Source organism: Sinocyclocheilus anshuiensis, unplaced genomic scaffold, assembly GCF_001515605.1.
Source record: "Sinocyclocheilus anshuiensis isolate Anshui unplaced genomic scaffold, SAMN03320099.WGS_v1.1 scaffold615, whole genome shotgun sequence".
Taxonomy (NCBI): domain Eukaryota; kingdom Metazoa; phylum Chordata; class Actinopteri; order Cypriniformes; family Cyprinidae; genus Sinocyclocheilus; species Sinocyclocheilus anshuiensis.
The window spans coordinates 1,273,199-1,296,804 of record NW_015552647.1 but is presented as its reverse complement, the minus strand read 5'-3'; the positions used below and the strand labels follow the sequence as shown (position 1 = coordinate 1,296,804).

General features: G+C 34.9%; 1 protein-coding gene across 1 annotated transcript in view; it reads left to right on the top strand.

Moving 5' to 3' along the window:
* Positions 1–23,606, top strand: part of LOC107666965 (contactin-3-like) — a 69,996-nt gene that overhangs the window by 38,811 nt on the left and 7,579 nt on the right. The window contains exons 9-23 of the mRNA XM_016458523.1: positions 1,037–1,173; positions 3,140–3,269; positions 3,750–3,900; positions 3,984–4,111; positions 9,250–9,425; positions 14,355–14,485; positions 14,952–15,019; positions 15,429–15,578; positions 15,914–15,984; positions 17,119–17,353; positions 19,124–19,233; positions 20,124–20,310; positions 20,373–20,413; positions 22,872–23,058; positions 23,121–23,161. Coding sequence (XP_016314009.1) covers positions 1,037–1,173; positions 3,140–3,269; positions 3,750–3,900; positions 3,984–4,111; positions 9,250–9,425; positions 14,355–14,485; positions 14,952–15,019; positions 15,429–15,578; positions 15,914–15,984; positions 17,119–17,353; positions 19,124–19,233; positions 20,124–20,310; positions 20,373–20,413; positions 22,872–23,058; positions 23,121–23,161 — 1,943 coding nt within the window. The remainder of the gene's footprint in view (positions 1–1,036; positions 1,174–3,139; positions 3,270–3,749; positions 3,901–3,983; positions 4,112–9,249; positions 9,426–14,354; positions 14,486–14,951; positions 15,020–15,428; positions 15,579–15,913; positions 15,985–17,118; positions 17,354–19,123; positions 19,234–20,123; positions 20,311–20,372; positions 20,414–22,871; positions 23,059–23,120; positions 23,162–23,606) is intronic.

Sequence of the window (23,606 nt, the reverse complement as noted above, 5' to 3'; positions counted from 1 at the left end):
ACACACACACACACATATACATATATATATATATATATATATACACACACACACATGCACACTGTTTTTGTCATCATTTGTCATCATTTGCCTTGTGAATCTGATTTATTTAATTATGCCTAAAAAAAATATATTTTTATATGTACATAAATTATATGCACTACTGTTTAAAAATCTTCATTGTGTGTGTGTGTGTGTGTGTGTGTGTGTGTGTGTGTGTGTGTGTGTGTGTGTGTTTGTGTAAGAAATTAATACTTTTATTTAGCAAGGTTTTATTTTTATTTTTTTTATGGGGAAGAGCATAAACAAAATCTACAAAAATAATTATTTCAGATATGATGTTTTGACCTTTCATTCATCAAAGAATCCAGAAAGAAAAGTTTCATGGTTTCCAAAAAATATATATTAAGCAGCATAATTGTTGAAACACACTGGTGATAATAACAAGAATGAATGATACTTTAGCACCAAATCAGCATTTTAGAATTATTGCTAAAGGATCATGTGACATTGAAGACTGGAGTAATGGCTGCTGAAATTTCAGCTTTGCCATTACAGAAATAAATAATTTTAAAATATAATCAAATAGAACACAGTTATGTTCAATTGTAATAATATTTTGCAATATTGCTGTTTTTATTGTATCTTTCTTCAAATAATAAAGAGACTTCTTTCAAAAACATTATAAAATATTACACACCCTAAACGTTTGAAATTAGGGTATATTTAGTTTTTTACTTTTACTGTAAAAAGAGCAACCAGGAAGAGCCTAGCATCTCGATTATTTTTGCACAGACGAAAGTCATACGGGTTTGAAATGACCCTTAGGGTGAGAAAACGATGACAGATTTTTCATTATTGGGTGAACTTTTACTTTAATTGTTTCTGTCATCAAGGCCTTTGAATTCATCAGCCTTGGGTAATATGGCTTGTCTTAATTTGCAAGTAACATTTCATTTAGGTGTGTTCTTGTATCTGTCCATCATCGAATCCTATATTCATTTTTTTTATTTATTAATATGCTCTCTTTCCATAGCCACACCTCATTGGCTGCAGACGATGATGGACACATCATTGTCCATTGAGGAGAATCTGTTTTGGGAGTGCAAAGCCAATGGGAAACCAAAACCTTCATACAGCTGGCTGAAGAATGGAGAAACTCTTATATCAGAGGTACTTTGCGGTTTTTGAAAGGCCCCTAATGAGACTGAAAGCTTTATCTCCACTTACTTTAGTTCACGGTCAATGCAAACATAAATTCTCATTGCTGACATTAAAGCAAGGCAAAAAAGAAGCCAACAGCTGTTTAAGTAGAGACTCCCATCAACAAACATCAGCAGTTATAAGGCAGCAGAAAGACTCCATTAGATGTGACCTGCATTCAAGCCGAGAGTGACCCGTACCTCCTCCCCACCCCTCCATCACACATCACGTCAATCTCTCCTTGTGACTCTTTGTGCTGAGTTCAGCTCTTAAGAACAGCCGATAGGCTTAAATGTCTGCTATTCCTTTAGCAGGACCATCAGCTCAACACCTCCCTACCTGTCTCACATACTTTTCCGACTGGGCGCCCATGCCAAATGAATTGGCCATTAGTATTTCACTGCTATGTTCAACATTTCTTTTCTGTTCATTGGAGCAGAGGGTCAGCATTTTTCTTTATTCTCTTTTATAACCTCCTCCACCCTCTCTTAACCCATCCTTAGATATTCAACTCTACATACTTTCAGTGTTAGAGTGCAGCCGTGTTGTAAAAAAAAAAAAAGCCATCATTCATGGTGAGAAAATTGTAGGAGTGCACAATAAATTGTTTATCAGCCAATTCTGGAGTTTTTTATGGGTTGTTATTGGATATACATTGGCTGATATTTCCATATTTTCAGTTTCCATATTTTTTCAACATTTAGATTACTTTTGACGTTAACTTCCGCTCACTTAAAGTTCATCTTTTAAAACCACAATTGAATAACTTTGTTAGATGTATTTGTTAACAAATCTTAAAATATCAATTTTCATACTGTACATTATAAAGATGTAATGGCTAAATGCATGTGCAGCTTTTAAATGATTGATTTTAGTTTTAAATGTTTTATTTTGAATTTATTTAGGCAAAATAGTTCAGAATTACATTTTTGCCTGGCAGATGATAAAATGGGCAAAGAAATCCCATAGTCTTACATTGAAGCAATGTTATTTATTTTAGTATCATTGAGATACTATTACAGTTTTTATTGATTTTTTTCTTTTTTCATTTTAATTTTTGTTAAAGTTGTAGTAATCTTGTTGTGTGTTTTGTCTATTTTTGTTTTTTTGTTTTTTGTTTTTTGTTTTTATGCATTTGTTTTTAGTTACAATCATTTTAGTACATCAGCTTAAATTAAAGTAAAACTTAAACCTTTCTGAGGCAACTAGCTAAAATGAAATAAAATGAAGTCCTATTTGGACGGGACTATTTTTCTAAACTACGTTTGAGTTTAGATTCTTATCACCCGACGTCTGTGATTTTCATGTACCAATTCAGATGGGACTAACATCTCTGTGTTTATTACAGAGGTTGGAGGGTCTGTTTTGTACATTGCATTGCAGAGATTACGTGTCATGTATACATGCATGCATTGCGTATCATTTGGATTGATTACCATTAGTATAACCAAAGTTTTACAACAAATACCATGGTTAAGCTATGGCTAGTATAGCAAAACCATGGTTAATTTGTGGTTACTTTAGTTTAACTATTTTATTTTTTTAAATGTATTTGTAGTAAAACCACGTTTAATTTTCGTAAAGGTACATATGTAATTAAAACATTATGTAATTGAGTGCAATTAAAAACATATCAAAAATGTGCATGTTAGTAAAACTAGTCCTATCCGAATAGGGCTTAAGTTTAACTTTTTATAAAAAAAAAATTTTTAATTAACATTTATTTTATTTCAAGTAACCATCTTTTTTATAGTTTTAGTTTTAGTTAATTGAATGAAGGATCCAATCCATATCTAGCAACCAGAATATCATAGAAATGTGGCGCTGGTCTCTATTGACTTGGGCCAGTAAGCAACCATGTAATCAAGCAGCCCAGCAATGCCCTAGCAACCGCATAGCAAACATTTTACTTTGTTGTTTTTTTTTATGTCTACAGGGCCGAGTGCAAATAGAGAACGGCGCTCTCTCCATCTCCTCGCTAAACCTCTCAGATGGCGGGATGTATCAGTGTGTGGCAGAGAACAAGCACGGCATCATTTATTCCAGCGCCGAACTGATGGTGCTTGGTACGACCTCTGTGTTTTCACTGCCTGCTTTCCATCCTTCATTTGAATGCTACAACTTTATTGTGTAGTCACAGCCCAGGCTCAAATTACAAGGCAGCACTGAAAACATCCATCTGATTGAGTGCTCCATTGTAACTCTCATATTTCTCCAGTATTGATTGTGAAATTATGTCTGTGCATGCTGAAATTTATTCATTTTAATCACGACACATTGGTCAGTATTGTGCGTACGAGGCCAATTTCAAATAAATGGTGTCTATTGAAGTGGCACAGTAAAATGTAAGTTTTAGTTTAAGACAAATGGCCTGGAAGAAGCCAGTGGAAGCGGACAGCTCTATTTGTTAAGTCCTTTAGACTTTTATAAAAGGCTTTCTTCTTTTTTTTTGCCAGAGGCTGTTTGAACGTCAATTGCTGTTCATCACAGATTCCATTGAGGCTTTAAGTGTGAGTCTGAGGACCAAATCTCTCTGTCTCCTACAGCCTCTGCTCCCAGCTTCTCCCAGAATCCTTTGAGCCGAATGCTTAAGGCTCGCTCGGGTAGTGACGTTAGCCTAGATTGCAGGCCACATGCTTCGCCCAGAGCCATTAGCCTGTGGAAAAGAGGGACCGAGATACTGCAAAGAAGCGAAAGGTATTTAGCTTTGGAATTTATATTTTATCACATTGAAGCCATGTGAGTCTTTGTGATACTAATAAATTATCCATTACCTTTAGGATTTCTCTCTTCCCAAATGGTACTCTTAAGATTGCCAACGTAACTAAGCGAGATGGAGGTACTTACACATGCATCGCTAAAAATCAGTTTGGCACAGCTAGCACAACAGGAAGATTGATAATCACAGGTAAGTTACTGTGTTTTTCAGATCAACGTTAGTGGTTTAGAGCATATTGAGGTTCGAATTCGGCTTGCAACATTTTCTAGATCTGGTTTCTCCACTCTTTCTCTTGCCCCATTATTCACAGCTCCTTTCTTTTCTCTATTACTATAAAAAATAGCAAAAAGACAGACAAAAGAAGCATTTTTTTATTATCCAAACAATTTCTTTGTTGTAAAAAAATAAAAAGCTGATTCATCTCTCTCGAAATAGTCTTGGATTCTTTTGATAATCGTTTAGCTTTAGGACCTAAAGTAGTTTTGGATGAATAACAGCTTTATTTATTTTTATCTGTGCAGACAATGCACAGTTCGGTCCACTCTTATTGTTGACTCAGATACTGTATTCTTGATGGTTTAACTATGATTAGCTTTGAATGAAATGCCACATCTGGCACATATCATGATGCATTGCTTCAGCTGTTTCAAGAAATGTATTAGCCAACTGACAGCGCCATTCTTCTAAGTTTCTGTTGTCACTGCTGTCAGCCTTTCAAGTCAAAAAATCACAAAGTGTAAGTTTTGTTTTATATAATCAAGCACACTGAGAAGTCCTACACAATGGCGCTACACTATTTCAAGACAAATGGCTTTTGTTATCAAGTCTCTATGTCTAAAAGTTTTAAGACATCTTTTCAAACTCCTATTTAAGGAATAGTTAATCCAAAAAATTTTATTCTGTCATCTTTTTTTTACTCATCCTCAAGTCGTTCCAAACTCATGATTTTTTCTTCTTCTGTGGAACACAAAATAAGAAAATATGAAGAACATACTGTACATTATTGTTAATGCTATTACTGTGAATGCTGACTGGAGATTTAAAGCTTCAGAAAAGGACACAAAACAACCACATTTAAGTAGTTAATATGAATCATGCTGTATATTAAGTCTGTATGTCTTTGCTCACTATCCCAGTGAATTGGAATTGGACATTAAGTTGAACTTGAGAAGTCATTCCGATTTGTGAATGAATTATTCAGTTTGTAAACCACATAAACTTATTTATTTATTACAATTTATTATAAAATCGCATCCACTCACAGATCAAACATAGATACTTCAGTGAATTGTTCCTGTAGATTTCCAGTAGAGCATGGCACTAGCAACACTAAAGTTATGTGTTCGATTCCCAAGTCATATACTGTAGGCTACCTTAATAAAACTTTTATAATCAGAGCTTAACGCTAAGGATTTTTTCAGGCCAGTAGCAACATTTTTTTTGTATTATTTATTTATTTATTTATTTAATGTGGCCCCACCACAATAGAATAGAATATAATAGAATAGAGTACAACACAATAAAATGAAATAAAATAATGTATTGCCCATGTATTGGCCCATGTAACGTTGTATTCGAATCAGTAAGTCACCAAAAGTTTAGATACCAGTGAAATGTCACAATTCTAAATTCCACTTTCACTAATACAGCAAATACTACTAGCTTAGCTAATATAAGCTATAAACATTACTGAAGACAAGTGAACAGTCAGCAACAAAATAAGAACAAATTAACAGATTACAAGCAATGGCACAAATAAGTACAATAGAACAATGATAGAAATGTAATAAAAAGAGCTTTACATTTTCAGGAAGGTCTAACAGAAGTATTCAGGTACAGAAATTGAATAATCAAATGTAAAATAACACTGCAGTGTTGTTTTACATACAGTACATGCCCGGTCCATAAGGCAATTCTTATTGTCGAGCCCTGATAATGCTTTTGTGGCTATTTCTTGTTTATTGTAATTGCATGAAAAAAATTCTCCTTTTGTGATTCAAGTAAGAAAGTCATGCGGATTTGGAACAAAATGAAATTGAGTAAATGGCAGAATTTTCTTTTTTGGGTGAACTGTCACTTTAAGAGAGCCTTCTATGTTGTGGAAGGTATAACATTCTCTTCTCTAGTGTTCTGTGTAGTTCATGTGCCCTCTTGCTTCAGTCTTCCACACACCCCAGTCCATGTTTCACTAATTACTCATTGTTAAGGTCATCCGTAATTGCTGTGGCCATTATCCGTTTGGATTGTTATCTCCTCATTAAGCTATAGGATGAATGTTATTCCTCACTTTTATTCTTCATTATATAGGGTTTAATCAGCAGTATTTTCATGGTAAATCAGAAGAAACTCATTAGCTTTATACCACTGAGGCCTCTGTGTGAGCCCATACGTCTTTTATAGGGTTTCTCTTTCTTTTCCTTCCGTGTATTTTTCTCTCATTATGTTTTTGTCATGCACCAGCAGTTGACCCTCTTAATGTAATTTAATTAAAATGACCTTTCCCTCACAAAGTGTCTTCAGTCAACTGTATTCTGATCACAGAAGACGTGCTGCCAGTTCATTTGGCTCTTATTAAAATCCACTTTATGTTCTTTTCAAATTAATAGCCCCCATATGGAAAGTATAGTAAGTGTAGTACCTAGAAATTAAGATTATTTATTACAGCAATAAACCACCGTAGAATGTGGTAATATCGCTAACCCACAGCCTACTGCTCATCAGGACAACAGAAATGTAAGTAATATATTGCTACAATTATTTAAAAAAAGTTTGGTTTTAACACAAAAACGTATTTTAATTCATTTCTAAAACATTTCTGAAAAGCATTGGTGCCAGCATGTAAACATTTCTAAATAGTCAATTTATTAAGAATTTTTCAGAAAAAAATTTTCCTTTTTTCCTGTAAATAAATTTTCAAGCTGGATTTTCTGTTTTTTTGTTTGTTTGTTTTGTTGATGTTGTTGATTTACAACTTTTAGATTAGAACATTTTTCCCCTCTCAGTTTCTTGTCCAAATGTGGCTCATCTTTGTATTATAAATACATTTTTAGTTCATTATTTGTGTAGAATCTTGTGTTAAAAGGGTGGATTTTAATTATTTTGAACTATAGTTTATTGTTAAATTTCGTTATTTTGTTAAGTATGTAAGGAATAATTGACGACGGGCCATGGAATTATTCGAAAAATAATGCACACCCGAGGTCGCGTCATGGCCGTTACACCTCGGGTGTGCATTATTTTTCTAATAATTCAATGGCCCGGAGTCAATTATTCCGCTTATACTACGGTTACCACACCTCAAGACATCGATCAGATGATATATTTAAAGGGATTCGTCCGGTTTTTGTACTTAAATCGCTATTGTGAGTAGGATTATTTCTTCCACATCTCATCCAACGCCTCTTTTGCAAGTTCCAAAACGTCATTTTAAAGCTAGTAATGGAGGCTTGAGCCGTTGATAGCATTCTAATGCAGTTATTAATGAAGTTATTAGAAAGAGAGCGAGAGAGACAGAGACACACAGAGAAAGAGAAAGAAAGAGAGAGAGAGAGAGCTTGTGTGAATTAGGCTACCTCTGTACCTTTAAACGGCGCTGTTATTACCTCGCTAGTGAGAAATGTCATGTGTAGCCTTTAAGTTGCTACACTATATAGGCTAACTGATAAAATCGTCAGGGCAGCGCTGACAACACCTTTTTGTGCAAACTGCGTGACCATAGTGTGCGTGTGCGAGCATGTGTGATTGCAGTAATTCCTGTGTGCTGTATGCCGTGCGTTTCCCTGAAAATAATTGCACACCTCAGAACGTTCGTCAGCCAATCAGATTCAAGCATTCAACAGCGCCATAGTATAAATGTATATATTCTATATTCTATACCAAGTATATTTCTAACCGTATTTCTAATAGATTTTTGTCTTAAAGTGTTAGTTCACCCAAAGTATAATGGAAAACAAGATAGTTTTGACCTCCATGAGTACCGATCAGGGGTCACTTCCTAACTGAAGATGAATCTCTTTACAAACAGTGCTTCTTCACTCTCTGAGCGCTCAGTCTTTTCTGTGAGGAGAGGCTCAGATTTATACAGTATGGTGACATCACTGGATCGTCCACCCTCCACTGAACCCAGATTCATTCCTATTCATTGCTATAGCGCGAATGAGAAATCGAGCTGTAATTGACAGACATCACAGCTCCGAATGAGAGATAGACGAATGATGATTTATTTTGTTGTCTTCCCTAAAGCTCCAAAATGATTTCATTATATAATGCCTTGACATGCCCAAAGACCTGCGTTTATACTGTATTCAGCATTTTCAGTTTATTTGGCTGCCAGAACAACTTTGTCATTTTTGTAGTTTATATGACCGTTAGTATATTTAAAGGGTTAGTTCACCCAAAAATAAAAATTCTGTCATTAATTACTCACCCTCATGTCTTTCCAAAGCCGTAAGACCTTTGTTCATCTTCGAAACACAAATTAAGATATTCTTGATGGAATCTGAGAGCTCTCTGACCCTCCATAGACAGCAATGATATTACCACGATCAACACACAGAAACGTAGCAAGGACATCGGTAAAATAGTCCATGTGACATATCAGGGGTTCAACCGTAATTTTACGAAGCTACGAGAATACTTTTTGTGCGCAAAGAAAACAATAATAACAGCATGCGCGCACTGTCTACTGAATGTAATCAGCGTTGTTTACGTTCAGTAGACAAAGTGCGCATGCTGAACGTAAACATCACCGATTACGTTTCTGGGGTACTCTCCAAAATGGCAGAAGATGGTAACTTGGGGAGAAGAATTGTTGAATAAGTTGTTATTATTGTTTTCTTTACGCACAAGTAGTATTCTCGTAGATTCGTAAAATTACGGTTGAACCCCTGATGTCACATGGAATATTTTACTGATGTCCTTGCTATGTTTTTGTGCATTGATCATGGTAATAGCCTTGCTGTCTATGGAGGGTCAGAGAGCTCTCAGATTTCATCAAAAATATCTTAATTTGTGTTCCAAAGATGAACGAAGGTCTTACAGGTTTGGAACTACGATTAATGACAGAATTTTCATTTTTGGGTGAACTATCCCTTTAATTAGAGCTTGCTGCAGAGCATTTAAATATTATAAAGCAGAGTAATTATGAAGCCATGTGTTGGGATCATGCCTATAATGCTTTAAAATGCTTCCTCCGGTGGCAGCTCACTAGATTTAAAAAAAAAAAAAAAATTTGTCTTGTTATTTGCCTGGCTACAGAAGTGGTTTTCTCACCTCAGTATGTGTCCCAGAGCTAAACTGACAGACTGTGTTGACACTGTAACTAACAGAGCCCACAAGGATCAGCCAGGGCCCCAGCAGCACAGAGATCACAGTGGGTGAGAGTATCGTGCTGCCCTGCCAGGTGACTGCCGATCCAGCCTTGGCCGTGGCCTTCTCCTGGGCCTTCAACGGTCAGCCCATTGATTTCCATCAGGACGCCGACCACTTCGAGCGAGTGGGAGGGGTGAGTATTGTGGTTTTAGGGCTGTATTGCAACCTCATCCCGCACCACCACCTTCAGGCATGAAACATTTATAGGGAACATATCTCGGAAAACAGGATTTTCCTTGCTGTTTTGAAAAAAGGGTTTGATGTACTGTGTAGACATAATCTAACCTTCAGAAATCATTTATGAAAACTGCAAAAATGTCTGCAGTCTGTTTAATTATAAAGGTCAGAAATGAATGACTACATTACAATAAGAAATATAACAGTTTTTTTCATAATAAATAAATAAATGCTCCAGAAATGTAGAATATGGTCATTTTAATAAATTACAAGAAATCTGGCATGATAATTGTGTACAATAAAATGCAGGTTGTATTTTTTTGGACAAATTCAAAGATAATTTTATTATCTGAGTAGGAGTTTCAGATGAATTAGTTTTAGTTACTTGTGCTCATCATTTGAATCAAACCAAAGGACCCGGCATGTAATAAAGACCATCTTATTGAATAGATCTCAAACACAAGCACTTGTAACTGTACTGTACTGTAACTGGGTTTTAATCTAGTCATCGTGCTGGACAGGAGCAAGCCATTGGGGCTTTGAATGCTCTCTCTTAAAGAGAATTCCCTGCCGTTATGTCTGTAGTTTGAAATTGGATTCTTGGGATACATTTTGCCATCTTGTTCTGGGTCATTCCATCACTGACCTACATTGAATGTGAATCATTCAACATGTATACCAAACAGCTGCTCTCTACAGAGTGAACCAGGGAAACAGGCCAGATCAATTAAGAGTCTTGTTCCCATTTTACCCTTCCAGTTACACAGGACATTTTACATCTCAGGGGAGACAATTCCTTATTGCCACAGGACTCCAATGAATTGAAATGTTGCCTTGAGAAACGCTTTGTGTTGTGCCGCATTCCATTTAGCTGTTTTGGTTTAGATTTGCCTTTGGTTGGCTGAGGGTTTGAACAGAATAATAAACAGCTTTTGTTAATTTTCTTTCAAGGATTTGAAACCTGAGCACAGGCTAAGGTACTTTTTGAAAAGCACAGGACTACATGGTTCATTTGCTGGACAGTTCATAACTTCTTGAATTTAATTCAGCAGAAAATGTTATTTAAATGATATTATACTGTATATTCAGCTTCTGTAATTTATTTTTAACAAATTAATGAAATTATAAAATTAGTATAAAAATAAAAACATAAATATTAATGTAATTTATTATAAAATAAACACTAATAAAGTTTTTTTTTTCACCGCTTTGTCCCATTTTCATGATCTTGATTCAGGCCCCTCAAACCCACAGCCAAGCCTTGCCTTTTATTGTCATGTGGCAGTGGCTACGTTAAGTTGATACATGGGGCTTCACTCAAGGGCAATTACAAATGACATTGACATATGCAGATGTGGGTTATAATGAGATATGGTTTTCACGGATTCACACTTCCTCTGCACCCAAAGATCATGTCATCCTTCTCAACAGCCTCTGATGGGTTCATTACCATAATTAAACATCACCTGCTCTGCAGTCCTCTCATCCAATCCTGCAATTTTGGAATCTATCCATTGAATGGGCTCTCTTTTTGATATAGATTGAGTTTAAGCCATTTTTATTCATAGGAATTGAACTTGATGGAGAGGAAACCACAGTCAAACATAAGTGCTCGTCTTTTTTTTTGTTTTTTTGAGAGCTTAGAGTGCATCAGATACCTACATGTACTATTACAGTACAGTAGTGTGTAACCCAGGTCAGAAATGAGCTGACTAAAAATAATAATAAATAAAACAAATATAATTTGCAATAATTATATTTTCAATAAAGCAAAAAACTGAAATGCTTGATATAATGGGTATTCAAAGTTGTTCTGCTGTGTTGAAAACTTTTCAATAATTAAAATAACTAAAGCAAAACAGTTGTCATAAGATGCGCGCTGTGTGTGACGTCACTAATACGAGACGCATAATCGCAGAGAGAGAGCACGCGTTTTGTAGATTGCGAGTGTCATCAACGCAGATTAAAAGTGCGATGATCGATGATATTGAAGCGGATGATATGCGAATGTAAACCGCGTGAGATTCGATGCGGTTGAGTAACGTTAATTGTGTTGAAATCCCCCGGATTTGGTCAGGGTTTTTTCCGAGACTGAGTTAAACTGTGATCCTGAGATAGCGAGCCACCCAGCTAGAGAACCCTGAAAGAGACAACTAGAAGAAAAATCCTGCAACTCATCAAGTGATCAGAGCCTTATCCATTATCACAAGTGGAATCCATCCGTTCCTAGTGGTATTTCTCACCAAATTACCTCAACACTGATTATCACACCAACTGATTATTTTTGCACTATTGAACATGTTGCACTACAAACGTTGCACTACACAAGGAGACTATTGTGTGCATTGGATTCATCGTTTGTATTCAAAGGACGTTTTTTCCCCCCGTTCACACTTATTCTATGGACTGAGAACTTTTCATATACTGAACTTGAGTGTTGTACTATTTTAGTTTATTTTCCTTGAGTGATTTATTGTAATTGTTTTTGATTGTTTTGTTGTGGGTCAGAGGTTCTAACTCAAACCAGTAACAAAATAAGCAAAGCTCCAAAGAAAAAAATAGAAAAAGGTTAGGAAAAATAGAAGTTAAATATTAAAGGGAACAAATATAGTACATAAAAATATTTAAATCAAATAACTACAAAGGAGCTCAATTTAATATTCTAAAAAAAAGAAAGAATTTCCTTGGTGTTATTCCAATTGTTTATTTTATTGTCAATTCATTTCATATTTTCATTCAATTCAATTTTTATTCAAAGTAAAAGAAGACAACTTCAAGTCATTTTCCTGGTCTGTCTGTTTTTGTTAATGTGGTTTACCTAATTTTTTGCCCCCCTGTAGCGAACCTAGCACTTCGACTGGTCCATTACAGTGTATCCTCTCATACAGATTGAAACAGAGAGAGAAATCATAGTAACTACAGTGCACTACTAGTGCGCAGGGTTACAAGTGCTCTGTGGTTTGGGGCTGGTAGACCACTAGAGACTTAAATGAGATATACAGGATTCAGCTTGTATGAACTTCTGGACATTCTTTATTAAAAGCCAGGGAGAATCAGTGAGATCAACTGTGTGAGCAAACCTACATTGTAATTTCATTTTATTTTATTTTTAAATCCTTTAATAGGAAAAGTAGTATAAATAAATGCTATTTTATTTTATTATTTATAATTATTTATTTTTAGAAAGTGATCAGATAAAATGAAACAGTCAATGTCAATTAATCAGAACTACAGGACATTAAGTGTTTTCTGTTTAAGTAAATGTAATTTGCTTCTTTCACACATTGTGCTGTGTTATACTTAGCAGTGTCTTTGTTTAAAATATGACAAGATCTTGTTTTTGAAATCTGTACTAGATATGCAGATTCGTTATGATTTTAATGTGCTGTATGCTTATATGGAACAATATTAACTCTCACTCTGCATGTGCTTTGCTCATTTACCTGGTCCTGGCTTATGTAATTGTGGAATAATTCGTATCGTCTTGCCAATTAGCCACAGTGTGTGTGTTTTACTGAGCTCCTGTGTGGCTGAGAGAGCTGGATCTGAGTGAATCCCGGAGGCTAGTCACTGAGACTGTTTATTTAGGGCCACACGTATCTCAGAGCACAGCAGCCATTTTAAAGTGAGGGATGAGTGTCTTGAGTTTGCAGAAATCTGCAGCTAGCATGAGAGGGAACATTAGCACGCCTGCCTCAGCTGCATTTTTTGGTGATGATTACATAATAACACACTATACTAGACACAGATTGCTGTTGAAAACAGGCCCTTTGTTACTCAAGCTACTTGCAGTTGCAAGTGTCCCAAATCTGATTTCTCTTGTGTGAAGCAGATATTTTGTTTATGTATTTATTTATTTAGATGACCATGTAAACTAGTGCTATTTGAGTATAGGAGATATTTATATAGTTTTGATTAATATGTTGAATCCTTCTTTTTTTAGATTTAATTTTAAATTGTTCCTGATTTTTTGTGTTTTTGTCATTTTTAGTAGATTTTAATATATGTTTATATGGTTTTTTTTATTCATTTTTATTTCAGTTTTAGTTGTTTTAGTACATCATGTTAAACTATATAAAAATGAGAAATGCTGCCTTGGTAACTAGATGAAATAAAAAGGTTTATATATATATATATATATATATATATATATAATTTTAGTTAGTAGTAGAATTTATAGTCATAGTTTAATTTTAGTATAGTTCGTTTCAAGTAACATATTTCTTCAATGGTTTTTATTTTAGTTTTAGGTTTAGTTAACTATAATAACCCTGGAGTGAACAGTAAAAATAATAAAAAATAAAATAAAATATCACCGAATATGAGACTTACAATTCTGATTTGTAAATCTGACTTTTATATATGAGAATACATTTTAAAAATTCGGCAGTATCACTTGAGTGCAGTTTTTGTTTGTTTGTTTGATCATTCTAACTCCAATTTTAACTTTTTTTTTATGCTTGATTTACCTTTATTGTGGAATATAAAATAATTGAAGTAATTAAATTGCACTATGAAGTATTACACAGAAAGATGCAAAAATGGATTTGCATGGCCTTTAAAATCAATGGAATAAAATTGCATGGAATAAAAAATCATTCAGTCTCTGAATCAGCCTCTGAATTCTGTTTGGTTTTTAGTACCTGTTCTCTCATTTTTTTGAAATAGTGCCAGAATTTCATGGCACCAGCCAAAAAATACAGCGCATGCCTTGAGGTTATGTTTTGACTCATGAAATACAGTATGTTATGAATGATAATGCATCACACTTTCAGAAACTACTGATCATCAGTAGAGTGGATTTGGTGCCTTGTGCTGTAGCAACAGAAATTATTATTAATTATTAAGATTTGTAATTTAATTTTAATTTTCACTTTTCTTACAGAGCTTTTCCGGTGATCTTATGATTAGAAACATCCAGCTTAATCACGGTGGGAAGTACGTTTGTCTCATCGATACAGACGTCGAGAGTTTGTCTGCTGACGTGATATTGGTTGTTAAAGGTAGGAACAAATTGTTTTCGGTTTATATGTCCACATGCACAATATTTGCCGTCTGCGCCCATTGTTATGTATATATATATATACACACAACCGTCTTCCACAGTGAAGACCTTCTTGCGAGGTGTGTATTTCAATGAAAGGGCACTGCTAATGTAGTAAGAGTTCAGAGAGTGCTAAATGTGTCACTTGGGATGTTTTATGGAGCCTCGTCTTCGCTGCTGTTTTTGTGAGTCACATTGGTATTCATGGCCATTATGCATCACGGTTCTGTCCCAGGTGTTTGGAGAGGAGCTGTTTATCATAGAGGATGTCTTTAATTGGCTCTTAATATATATATATAGACATTTTATTTTCAGAATTTAAAAGCTGCTAAAAACAGTTGGGTTATTTAATATTTATGTTGAAACCAAATTTTAAATGTTTGCTATTTTATGAGTATGATCATTTATGATCATTTTAATTACAATATATATATAAAGTCCCATTACTGGAGATGTCATCCAAGCCAGGACTCCTTTTACTGTCGGCTGGCAAGCTGTCGACACAGGTACATCATCACCCATCATAGACATATGCCATTGTGTGTCAGCGCATGGGAGGCCAACAGATTTATATATATATATATATATATTTTTTTTTTGTTATTGACATTTATTAGATTTCATTTTAATTACTATATAATATTTTAATTATATATATGATTATGTCATTTTTATTAGTTTTTAATTTTATTTAGTTTATATTAGTTTTATGTCAATTTAATTACTATATATAATATTTTAATTTCTTTTAAATGATAATTTTTTTACATTAAGAATTTTATGTTTTGTCATTTTATTAGTTTAGAATTTTATATAGAAGTAAATTTTTGTCATTTTAGTGTGTAAACTTTTAGTGCTTTAACTATTTTATTTCAGTTAGTTGCTATTGTATTTTACTGTTCTTCTTATGCTCAGTTCCTGAGGTGATCAATGGAAACACTCTGACTGCAACCGTGGTGGGTTTGAACGCTTGGGTGGAATATGAGTTCAGAGTCCTGGCCAGTAACAGTGTCGGGATGGGAGAGCCCAGTCCCCCGTCTACCAAGATCAGAACAGAAGATGCTAGTGAGTATGCTAGTGTGAGACAGACCTATTCCAGACAGGCACTGAAATTGAAAGCACTGGAGCAGACCGAACATCCTCAATTCTCCCGTCATCTGTCACATCCATCACTTTTATTCCACATGCAACACTCAAACCTATTCCAAAAACGCATTCTTTTATTCACAAATTTCTGAGGGATTGTTTAAAGAAGGTAGAACCTCTGTGAAAGGGATAGTTTAGAGCCTTTTTGTGATGAAAATTTAAATACACTTTTGATGCTCAAACATACAATGAAAAATCCCAATCAGAGCTCTGCCGGCAGCATTTTAATCTCTTCTTTGGGTTTTTGCCTGCAGTGCCTGACACGGCTCCCACTGATGTCGGAGGCGGAGGAGGTACCAAATCAGAATTAGTGATAACATGGGAGGTAAGTCATTTTTCAGATTTTACTGCTCCCTCGGCCAGCCTGGGCTAAATGCCGGTGCTTAATTGTGTAGAATGAAATGTAGCCATTTTATGATCGTTGCCCACACCAAGACCCCTCCATCCTAGCCTCCGGACTCCAGGCTTTACTACTTCTCCTCCAAATGGAAGTTAACTCAGGGCTAGAGAGTTTCTTTGAAGTGTATTTCCTTCACAAATAGGCTTCTTTCTGTTCAGACACATCATGGAGGAAATAAGGGTTTAGCAAGGGAAAAGTCTAATATTCATAAGAAATGCTTTCATTTGAATTTTCAAAGGCTTTTATGAAATGTATTAGTGATTTAGTCTATTTTAGCTAACCTAAATACTAAAACATGTTGGAGAGCCATTTTTGCCTACTATTCTGTAACTAGTGGCACAATATGCAACTTCAGTAAAAAGCAGAGTGATACAAAGAGTAAAACACTTTTGGAAAACTGTTGTCAAATTAATATATACACTACTGTTCAAAAGTTGTTGTTTTTGGGTTTAATAAAACATTTAAACAATGAACAGTAAAATGCTGTTCTTTTGAACTTTCTATTTCATCAAATAATACTAAAAAAACATATTTCTTACAAAAATATAACGTATTTTATCTGGTTTCAGCACTGATAATAAGAAATGTTTCTTGAGCACCAGATCAGCTGTTATTATTTATTTAAAATGCATGAAGAATCATGTAATCATTTAAAAATATATTAAAATAGAAAACAATTGTAATTATATTTTACAATATTACTGTTTTTATTGTATTTTGATCAAATAAATGCAGCCTTGGTGAGCATAAATGACTTCTATCAAAAATATAAAAAAAATCTTACAGACCCCAACCTTGGTGGTCTTGTATGTTTGAGAGGAAAAGTGTGTTTATTTTTTCCACCATATTTTTTCAGGTGACTTAAGTCCTTCAAATGTTCCATCTAGTCTCTCTACTAATATGAAGTCATGAATACAGCATGCATAATAATTAAAGTGACTTGAGAAAGAAAGTGCACTTTAAACTAAGTGCTAATAAAGCCCTGTTGTCATGTGGGTCAGTTGATGTGTTGACCTCAATTTGTTTTAATATCACTATAGTTTTGTGTTCCACTCTAAGCCTGTTCCAGAGGAGTTGCAGAACGGAGAGGGCTTCGGTTATATCATCGCTTTCCGGCCAGTGGGAATGGTCACTTGGACCCGAGCCGTGATCTCGGCACCCAGCGTCACCCGCTACATTTTCCGAAATGACACCATCCCACCGTTCTCACCATTCAACATCAAAGTGGGAGCGTTCAACAACCGTGGAGAAGGACCTTTCAGCAGTATTGCAACAGTGTTCTCTGCAGAGGAAGGTAGAGTGGATTTGTGTACATCAACACTCACAATCACAAACTCATTTACACAGAATAACATTTTTCTTAATCAGATTTATAGAGATTTGTAGTGATATTGAAGGTTAGGTTGATAAAAACAACTGCTAATTACTTAGTTTACGAGTAATAGGCCTATACATTTACATTTACATTTAGTCATTTAGCAGACGCTTTTATCCAAAGCGACTTACCAATGAAGACAACAGGAGCATTCAAAACCAACAAAAAAAATAAGTGCTATGACAAGTCTCGGTTAGTCTATAGCAAGGTTTTTTTGTTTTTTTTTCTTTAATGAAAAAAAAAAAAAAAGTAGATAGATTAGAAAAAAAATAGAAAACACTAGTGTTAGAGGGTCATTTTATATAATAATGTGATGGCCAATAATATTATTATTTTAATATATAAAATAATTAAAATAGTATAATTATTATTTTGCATGCCTCTTTTACAGACAGCATGTTCCAATTATAGAACGTACTTCAGATCAGTCATTGAAATATTTACAAAAAGCATTTTTTTGTACATTTTGTACATTACAGTGATGAATACACTTTTTTATTAGGTACAATGTTTGAATAAAAAAAAATGCTGCTTTCCTACAATGTTGTAACTGATATGGCTATGATATGATATTATATGATATTCTGGTCTCTAGATATAGATCATATACACTACCATTCAAAAGTTAATTTTTTATGTTTTTTTAAAAGTCTCTCATGCTTACTAATGCTGCATTTATTTGCATAGATTGTTATATAATATTGCAATTTAATATATTTTACGTTGTAATTTATTCATGTGATGACAAAGCTGAATTTTCAGCATCATTACTCCAGTGTGCAGATACTTAAGAAATCATTCTAATATGCTGAGTTATTATTATCAGTGTTGATACATTGTGCTACTTATTTTTGTGTAAACCATAATGAATAGAAAATTTCAAAGAAAAGCCTTTATTTGAAATTGATTTTTTAAACATTATTTACTGCCACTTTTGATCAATTTAATGTATGCTAATTAAAAGTATTAATTAATTTTTTTTTTTTAATGTTTGAATGGTACTGTATGCAAATCTGTGTCCGTTTTTTTTTCTTGTTATCATCCACTAGACTGAAAATTTCAGCAATAACAAAAATAACACATATTTGCTTTAGAAAATAAGCAAAATAGTGCAATTAGTTCATATCACTAATCCTACATACAAGCCTAATAGTCTGAGCCCTGATGTTATCTGCTTTCAATTTTGGCCTAATCATCCGGAAATACTAATATAGGCCAGTCAGCGATACATTGTGTGGGCCCGTGGAGCTAAACCATTAGGAACACACAAACACAAACACAGTCAGACTCAGCAGTAGTCCCTTCACGTTCTCAAACACGGTCTCGGTTCCCTCCCTTCGCACATACAGGTGTGACCTTGAATGAGAATGATGGAATAAGTTGATTGAGACAGCTTACGCCCCTCCTCCCTCGTTCAAGCTGCGAATGACAACCTTATATTAGTTATTGCGGCTATAGGTTACAACAAATCCTGCTAGACACTTACAGGCCTATTCATGTGCTAGAGTGTTAATTGAATTTTCCCAGCAGATTGTCTCCTTCTCTGTCAGTCATAGTTCCCATTAAAATGACGTAGGGCCTCTCTCAGGTGAGACCGGGGCTTCATTCTCTGACTTAATCCAATTTTACTTCGATGGCTGTGTAAAGCTTTTTGAATAAGAGCCTCAACATCTCTCCGTTTCTCCACAGTGCCGAGCGTAGCGCCAGAGAGAGTGTCAGCAAAAAGTCTGTCGGCGGCCGACATCGAAGTTACCTGGGAGCCGATTGCGTCGACCCCTGAAAGAGTTCTCGGATATGAGGTTTGATTCGCATTGTCTTCCCCTTCGCCACATTAAATGTCATGTTTTCCCCTTAATAATGCGATCGGGATCACAAGCGATTATTAAAAGTGCTTCTCACCTCTCCCATGTTACCTCAAATATGGAGAATGCCAGTGTTTAGACAACGCCGCTGCTTTGTTAAATGTCTGTGGCTCTTAGAAGCTGGATGAAAGCTCTTCACTGGCCTTTCAAGAATGCAAAGAGAGTCTCGCTTTCTCACAAGCCACTCTCTCCATCTCTGTCACCCCTGCCCTGCGGCAGAAAACCGCCACGTTGCCATGGTAGCAGCCATATTGTCTGGAAAGAATAGAACTATCATGTCGCTGGATTCTAGATGAGGGGAAAACTTTTTGGTTTTATTTTTGTCTCGTCTTTGGTTAGCGAGGACTGAAAGACCAAATCAAAGCAGCATTGATCAAGGAAACGGCGCTGTATGCGTATATACCATTTATTTGTGCTCATGGCCCTTTGAAGCACCTGCAGCATTTGAAATGGAAAGTTCCTTTTTAAACTATAACTGCATTTCCTTTTGCACAAAACCAAACGGTAAGGTCCAACAGTCTGAGACTGTTAATGCAGATGCATCTACTTTGCATTTTTCTAATTTAATGCTACTTTTTAAATATCAATTGTGTTATCTGTGTAATAATTTGGACATCTTGTGGTTCAGTGGAAGCAAGAACATCTGACTTCTTTTCAATTCATGACTTGGAATTTGCATTGCATTGGTCAAACCTACAGGAAGCTGAATTGGAATTCAATTCGGAATAACAGGTGGGTTTACATTGCATAATTGTTCCGGCAGAGAGCTGTTTACAACTAAAGTCAAGGATATATAAAATGCCCTTGTTTTGTGTCCTGGCGAACAGGTGGTGTACTGGGAAGATGACACCAAGCCGGATACGGTGGGTAAAGTGCGGATCACTGGAAACTACACAGCAGTGAATGTCAGCGGCCTGCAAGGGAACACTCAGTATTATCTAGCGGTGTGTGCCTTCAATACTGCAGGAACTGGCCCCCAGTCTGTACCTGTCAATGTTACCACCAAAAAAACACGTAAGTACTGTTCATTTCAAACCATTTTCAGAGAACATTCCGTGATCATGTGTTGCTGACAGGTTTATTCGATGTGTGCATCTGGAAGATTTACTCATCCGCAGTACGTTAGTAAAATGTGCCATGTCGTGTCTAAGAACAACTTTCTGTGGATCTTTTTTTTATCTTACATTTACCTTTATTTTTTACTCTGCTGAATGATATGGGAATCTATTTCTGCCTCAAGAGTTTTTTTTTTTTTAGGTAACATCAAATCTTTCAAAGTTTTCAAAAAGCTTTTTTGCTTGAGGCACCTAGTAGTACATAAACTAGCAGAATTGTACATTCACGCTTTGTTTTTTGAGTTATGTCTGTGAAAGATTGAAAACCTATAACTTTTGGACAAATCACTAAGTCTACACACATGCTGTGAACCTGCTGTGACATGACTTGAAGGTGTTTTTTCCAACTGAAGGCGTTTTCAACCATCTATTTTTGTAGTAGTCTAGTGAAGTCAAGTCATGTTTATTTATAAAGCATTTAAAATTGGTCAAACCTACAGGAAGCTGAATTGGAATTCAATTCGGAATAACAGGTGGGTTTACATTGCATACTTTGAATTGCAATTTAGAGTAATTCAACACAGGTAATTAATTCAGGGAAATTAAGTGTTCTTCTTCCCTGATCCACAAAAGTTTGTTAAATATGATGAAATGTACTGTTCAAATTAAATACTACTGTTCAAAGGTTTGGGGTCAATAAGGTTTTATTTATTTATTTATTTAAGCAATTAACACGTTTATTCAGCACGGATGCATTAAAGGCTTTTACATTATTACAGAATTTCTATTTCAAATAAATGCTGTTCTTTTGAACTTTTTATTCATCTGTGAACCTGCTGTGACATGACTTGAAGGTGTTTTTTCCAACTGAAGGCGTTTTCAACCATCTATTTTTGTAGTAGTCTAGTGAAGTCAAGTCATGTTTATTTATAAAGCATTTAAAAGCAGCAGAAATTGACCCAAAGGGCTGAACAACTCTCACTAAACTTAGATGCTAAATTAAAACCAGGAATAGTCAATAAAAACACACACAATCTCACAAAACATCAAACTGTGGAAACCATTTCTATCTAATTAGAATGAATCACAGTTTCCAAGTCAGTAAAGGCTTTTACATTATTACAGAATTTCTATTTCAAATAAATGCTGTTCTTTTGAACTTTTTATTCATCAAAGAATTCTGAATAAAATGGTTCAAGTTTTACACAAAAATATTAAGCAGCACAACTGTTTTCAACGTTAATATTAATAAAAAAAATCCACGAAAATCTGCATATTAGAAAGATTTCTGAAGAATCATGTGACACTGAATACTAGAGTAATGACTGATAAAAAAATTAAGTTTTTCAATCACAGAAATAAATTACATTTAAAACATTTTTTAAAAATAAACCGTTATTTAAAATTGTAATATAGTATTTCACAATATTAATGTTTTTACTCTGTTTTTGATCAAGTACATGCAACCTTGGTAAGTGTAGAAGATTTCTTTCAAAAGGTAGGATTTTTTCCTTCAAAAAAAAAAAAGAAGTAATAATCTTACCAACCCCAAACTTTTAAATGGCTGTGTAAACAAAAAAAAGTCTCAATATCAGCTAAATGTACCCAAAAGACAAAATACATATGACTTCCTTTGAATTTGTTCATTTTAGTTCTACTTCCTTGCATTCTCTTTTGAATTAAAATTCTGCATCCTGTTTGCTACCTCAATTTATATTGAAGAACTGAATAACTGAATTCTCAATTCAAGTCTGAATGATGCAATGTACTACATCCTGCAAAAACTGAGAGCAAAAGGTAGAAAAGAAATAATTCAGAAATATGCCTCCCTTGGGCAGATCTCATTAATGTCTAATTTTGAAATTGGCTTAAATCTTCTTATACTTAATGCCTCAATATTGATATTACATATGACCTGGGGTTAATAATTAATTATTTCATTTCCGCTGCCTAATTGTTTCTCACCTAGCACACAGCTAAATGTTAATTGAAATTTCATATCCTCAAGAGAATCTACATACCGTTTCAAAAGAATATCATATTTCCAGCAGCCAGAGATATGTTCTCAAGCTTGTAATTTGCAGAAAAGACTCAAATGATCAGCTAAATGAAGTGAATAATAAAAAGTCAAACACGTGTATCAAATATCTGAACTGATCACTTTGTTATTGATCGTTGTGAAATCAAGTCATGTTGAAAGTAATCAACATGTAATAAATTCCATGCAAATCATATCTCACCTTCTTTGGCCGCAGATAAAAATTCTTGGCATTTACTTTGTATATTTTCCTGAGATTTAACACTGTAAACCTAATTAACATATTTCCATTACAAACCATTTAAGTTAAATGAACGTGCCAAGACATTTTTATTTTCATAGTAGCACTTATTTTGAGAAAAATCTGCATATTTAGGGTCACACTGGGTTGCAAGAGTGATTGTAATTGTTCCGGCAGAGAGCTGTTTACAACTAAAGTCAAGGATATATAAAATGCCCTTGTTTTGTGTCCTGGCGAACAGGTGGTGTACTGGGAAGATGACACCAAGCCGGATACGGTGGGTAAAGTGCGGATCACTGGAAACTACACAGCAGTCAATGTCAGTGGCCTGCAGGGGAACACTCAGTATTATCTAGCGGTGTGTGCCTTCAATACTGCAGGAACTGGCCCCCAGTCTGTACCTGTCAATGTTACCACCAAAAAAACACGTAAGTACTGTCCATTTCAAACCATTTTCAGAGAACATTCCGTGATCATGTGTTGCTGACAGGTTTATTCGATGTGTGCATCTGGAAGATTTACTCATCCGCAGTACGTTAGTAAAATGTGCCATGTCGGGTCTAAGGACAACTTTCTATGGATATTTTTTTTATCTTACATTTACCTTTATTTTTTACTCTGCTGAATGATATGGGAATCTATTTCTGCCTCAAGAGTTTGTTTTTTTTTAGGTAACATAAAATCTTTCAAAGTTTTGGCTACAAAGATATGGCAGTTACGTGGCCGAAAACCATTCATTTGTGTGTTTTTATAGATAAGAGCACAGCATATGCTATTTCATGTCTCGTTCCACCTCTCTTAATTACACATGCATGCAATTAACAGCTCTCACAGTGCTAATTTCCCCACAAGGGAAAACAGTCATGAAGCTCAAGGGAAAAGCACTAGCCATTAGCATCAGTAAACATCATCTAGAAAAACAGGGCAAAACCTGTTTAACTCCTTTCATGGTGTATATATATATATATATATATAT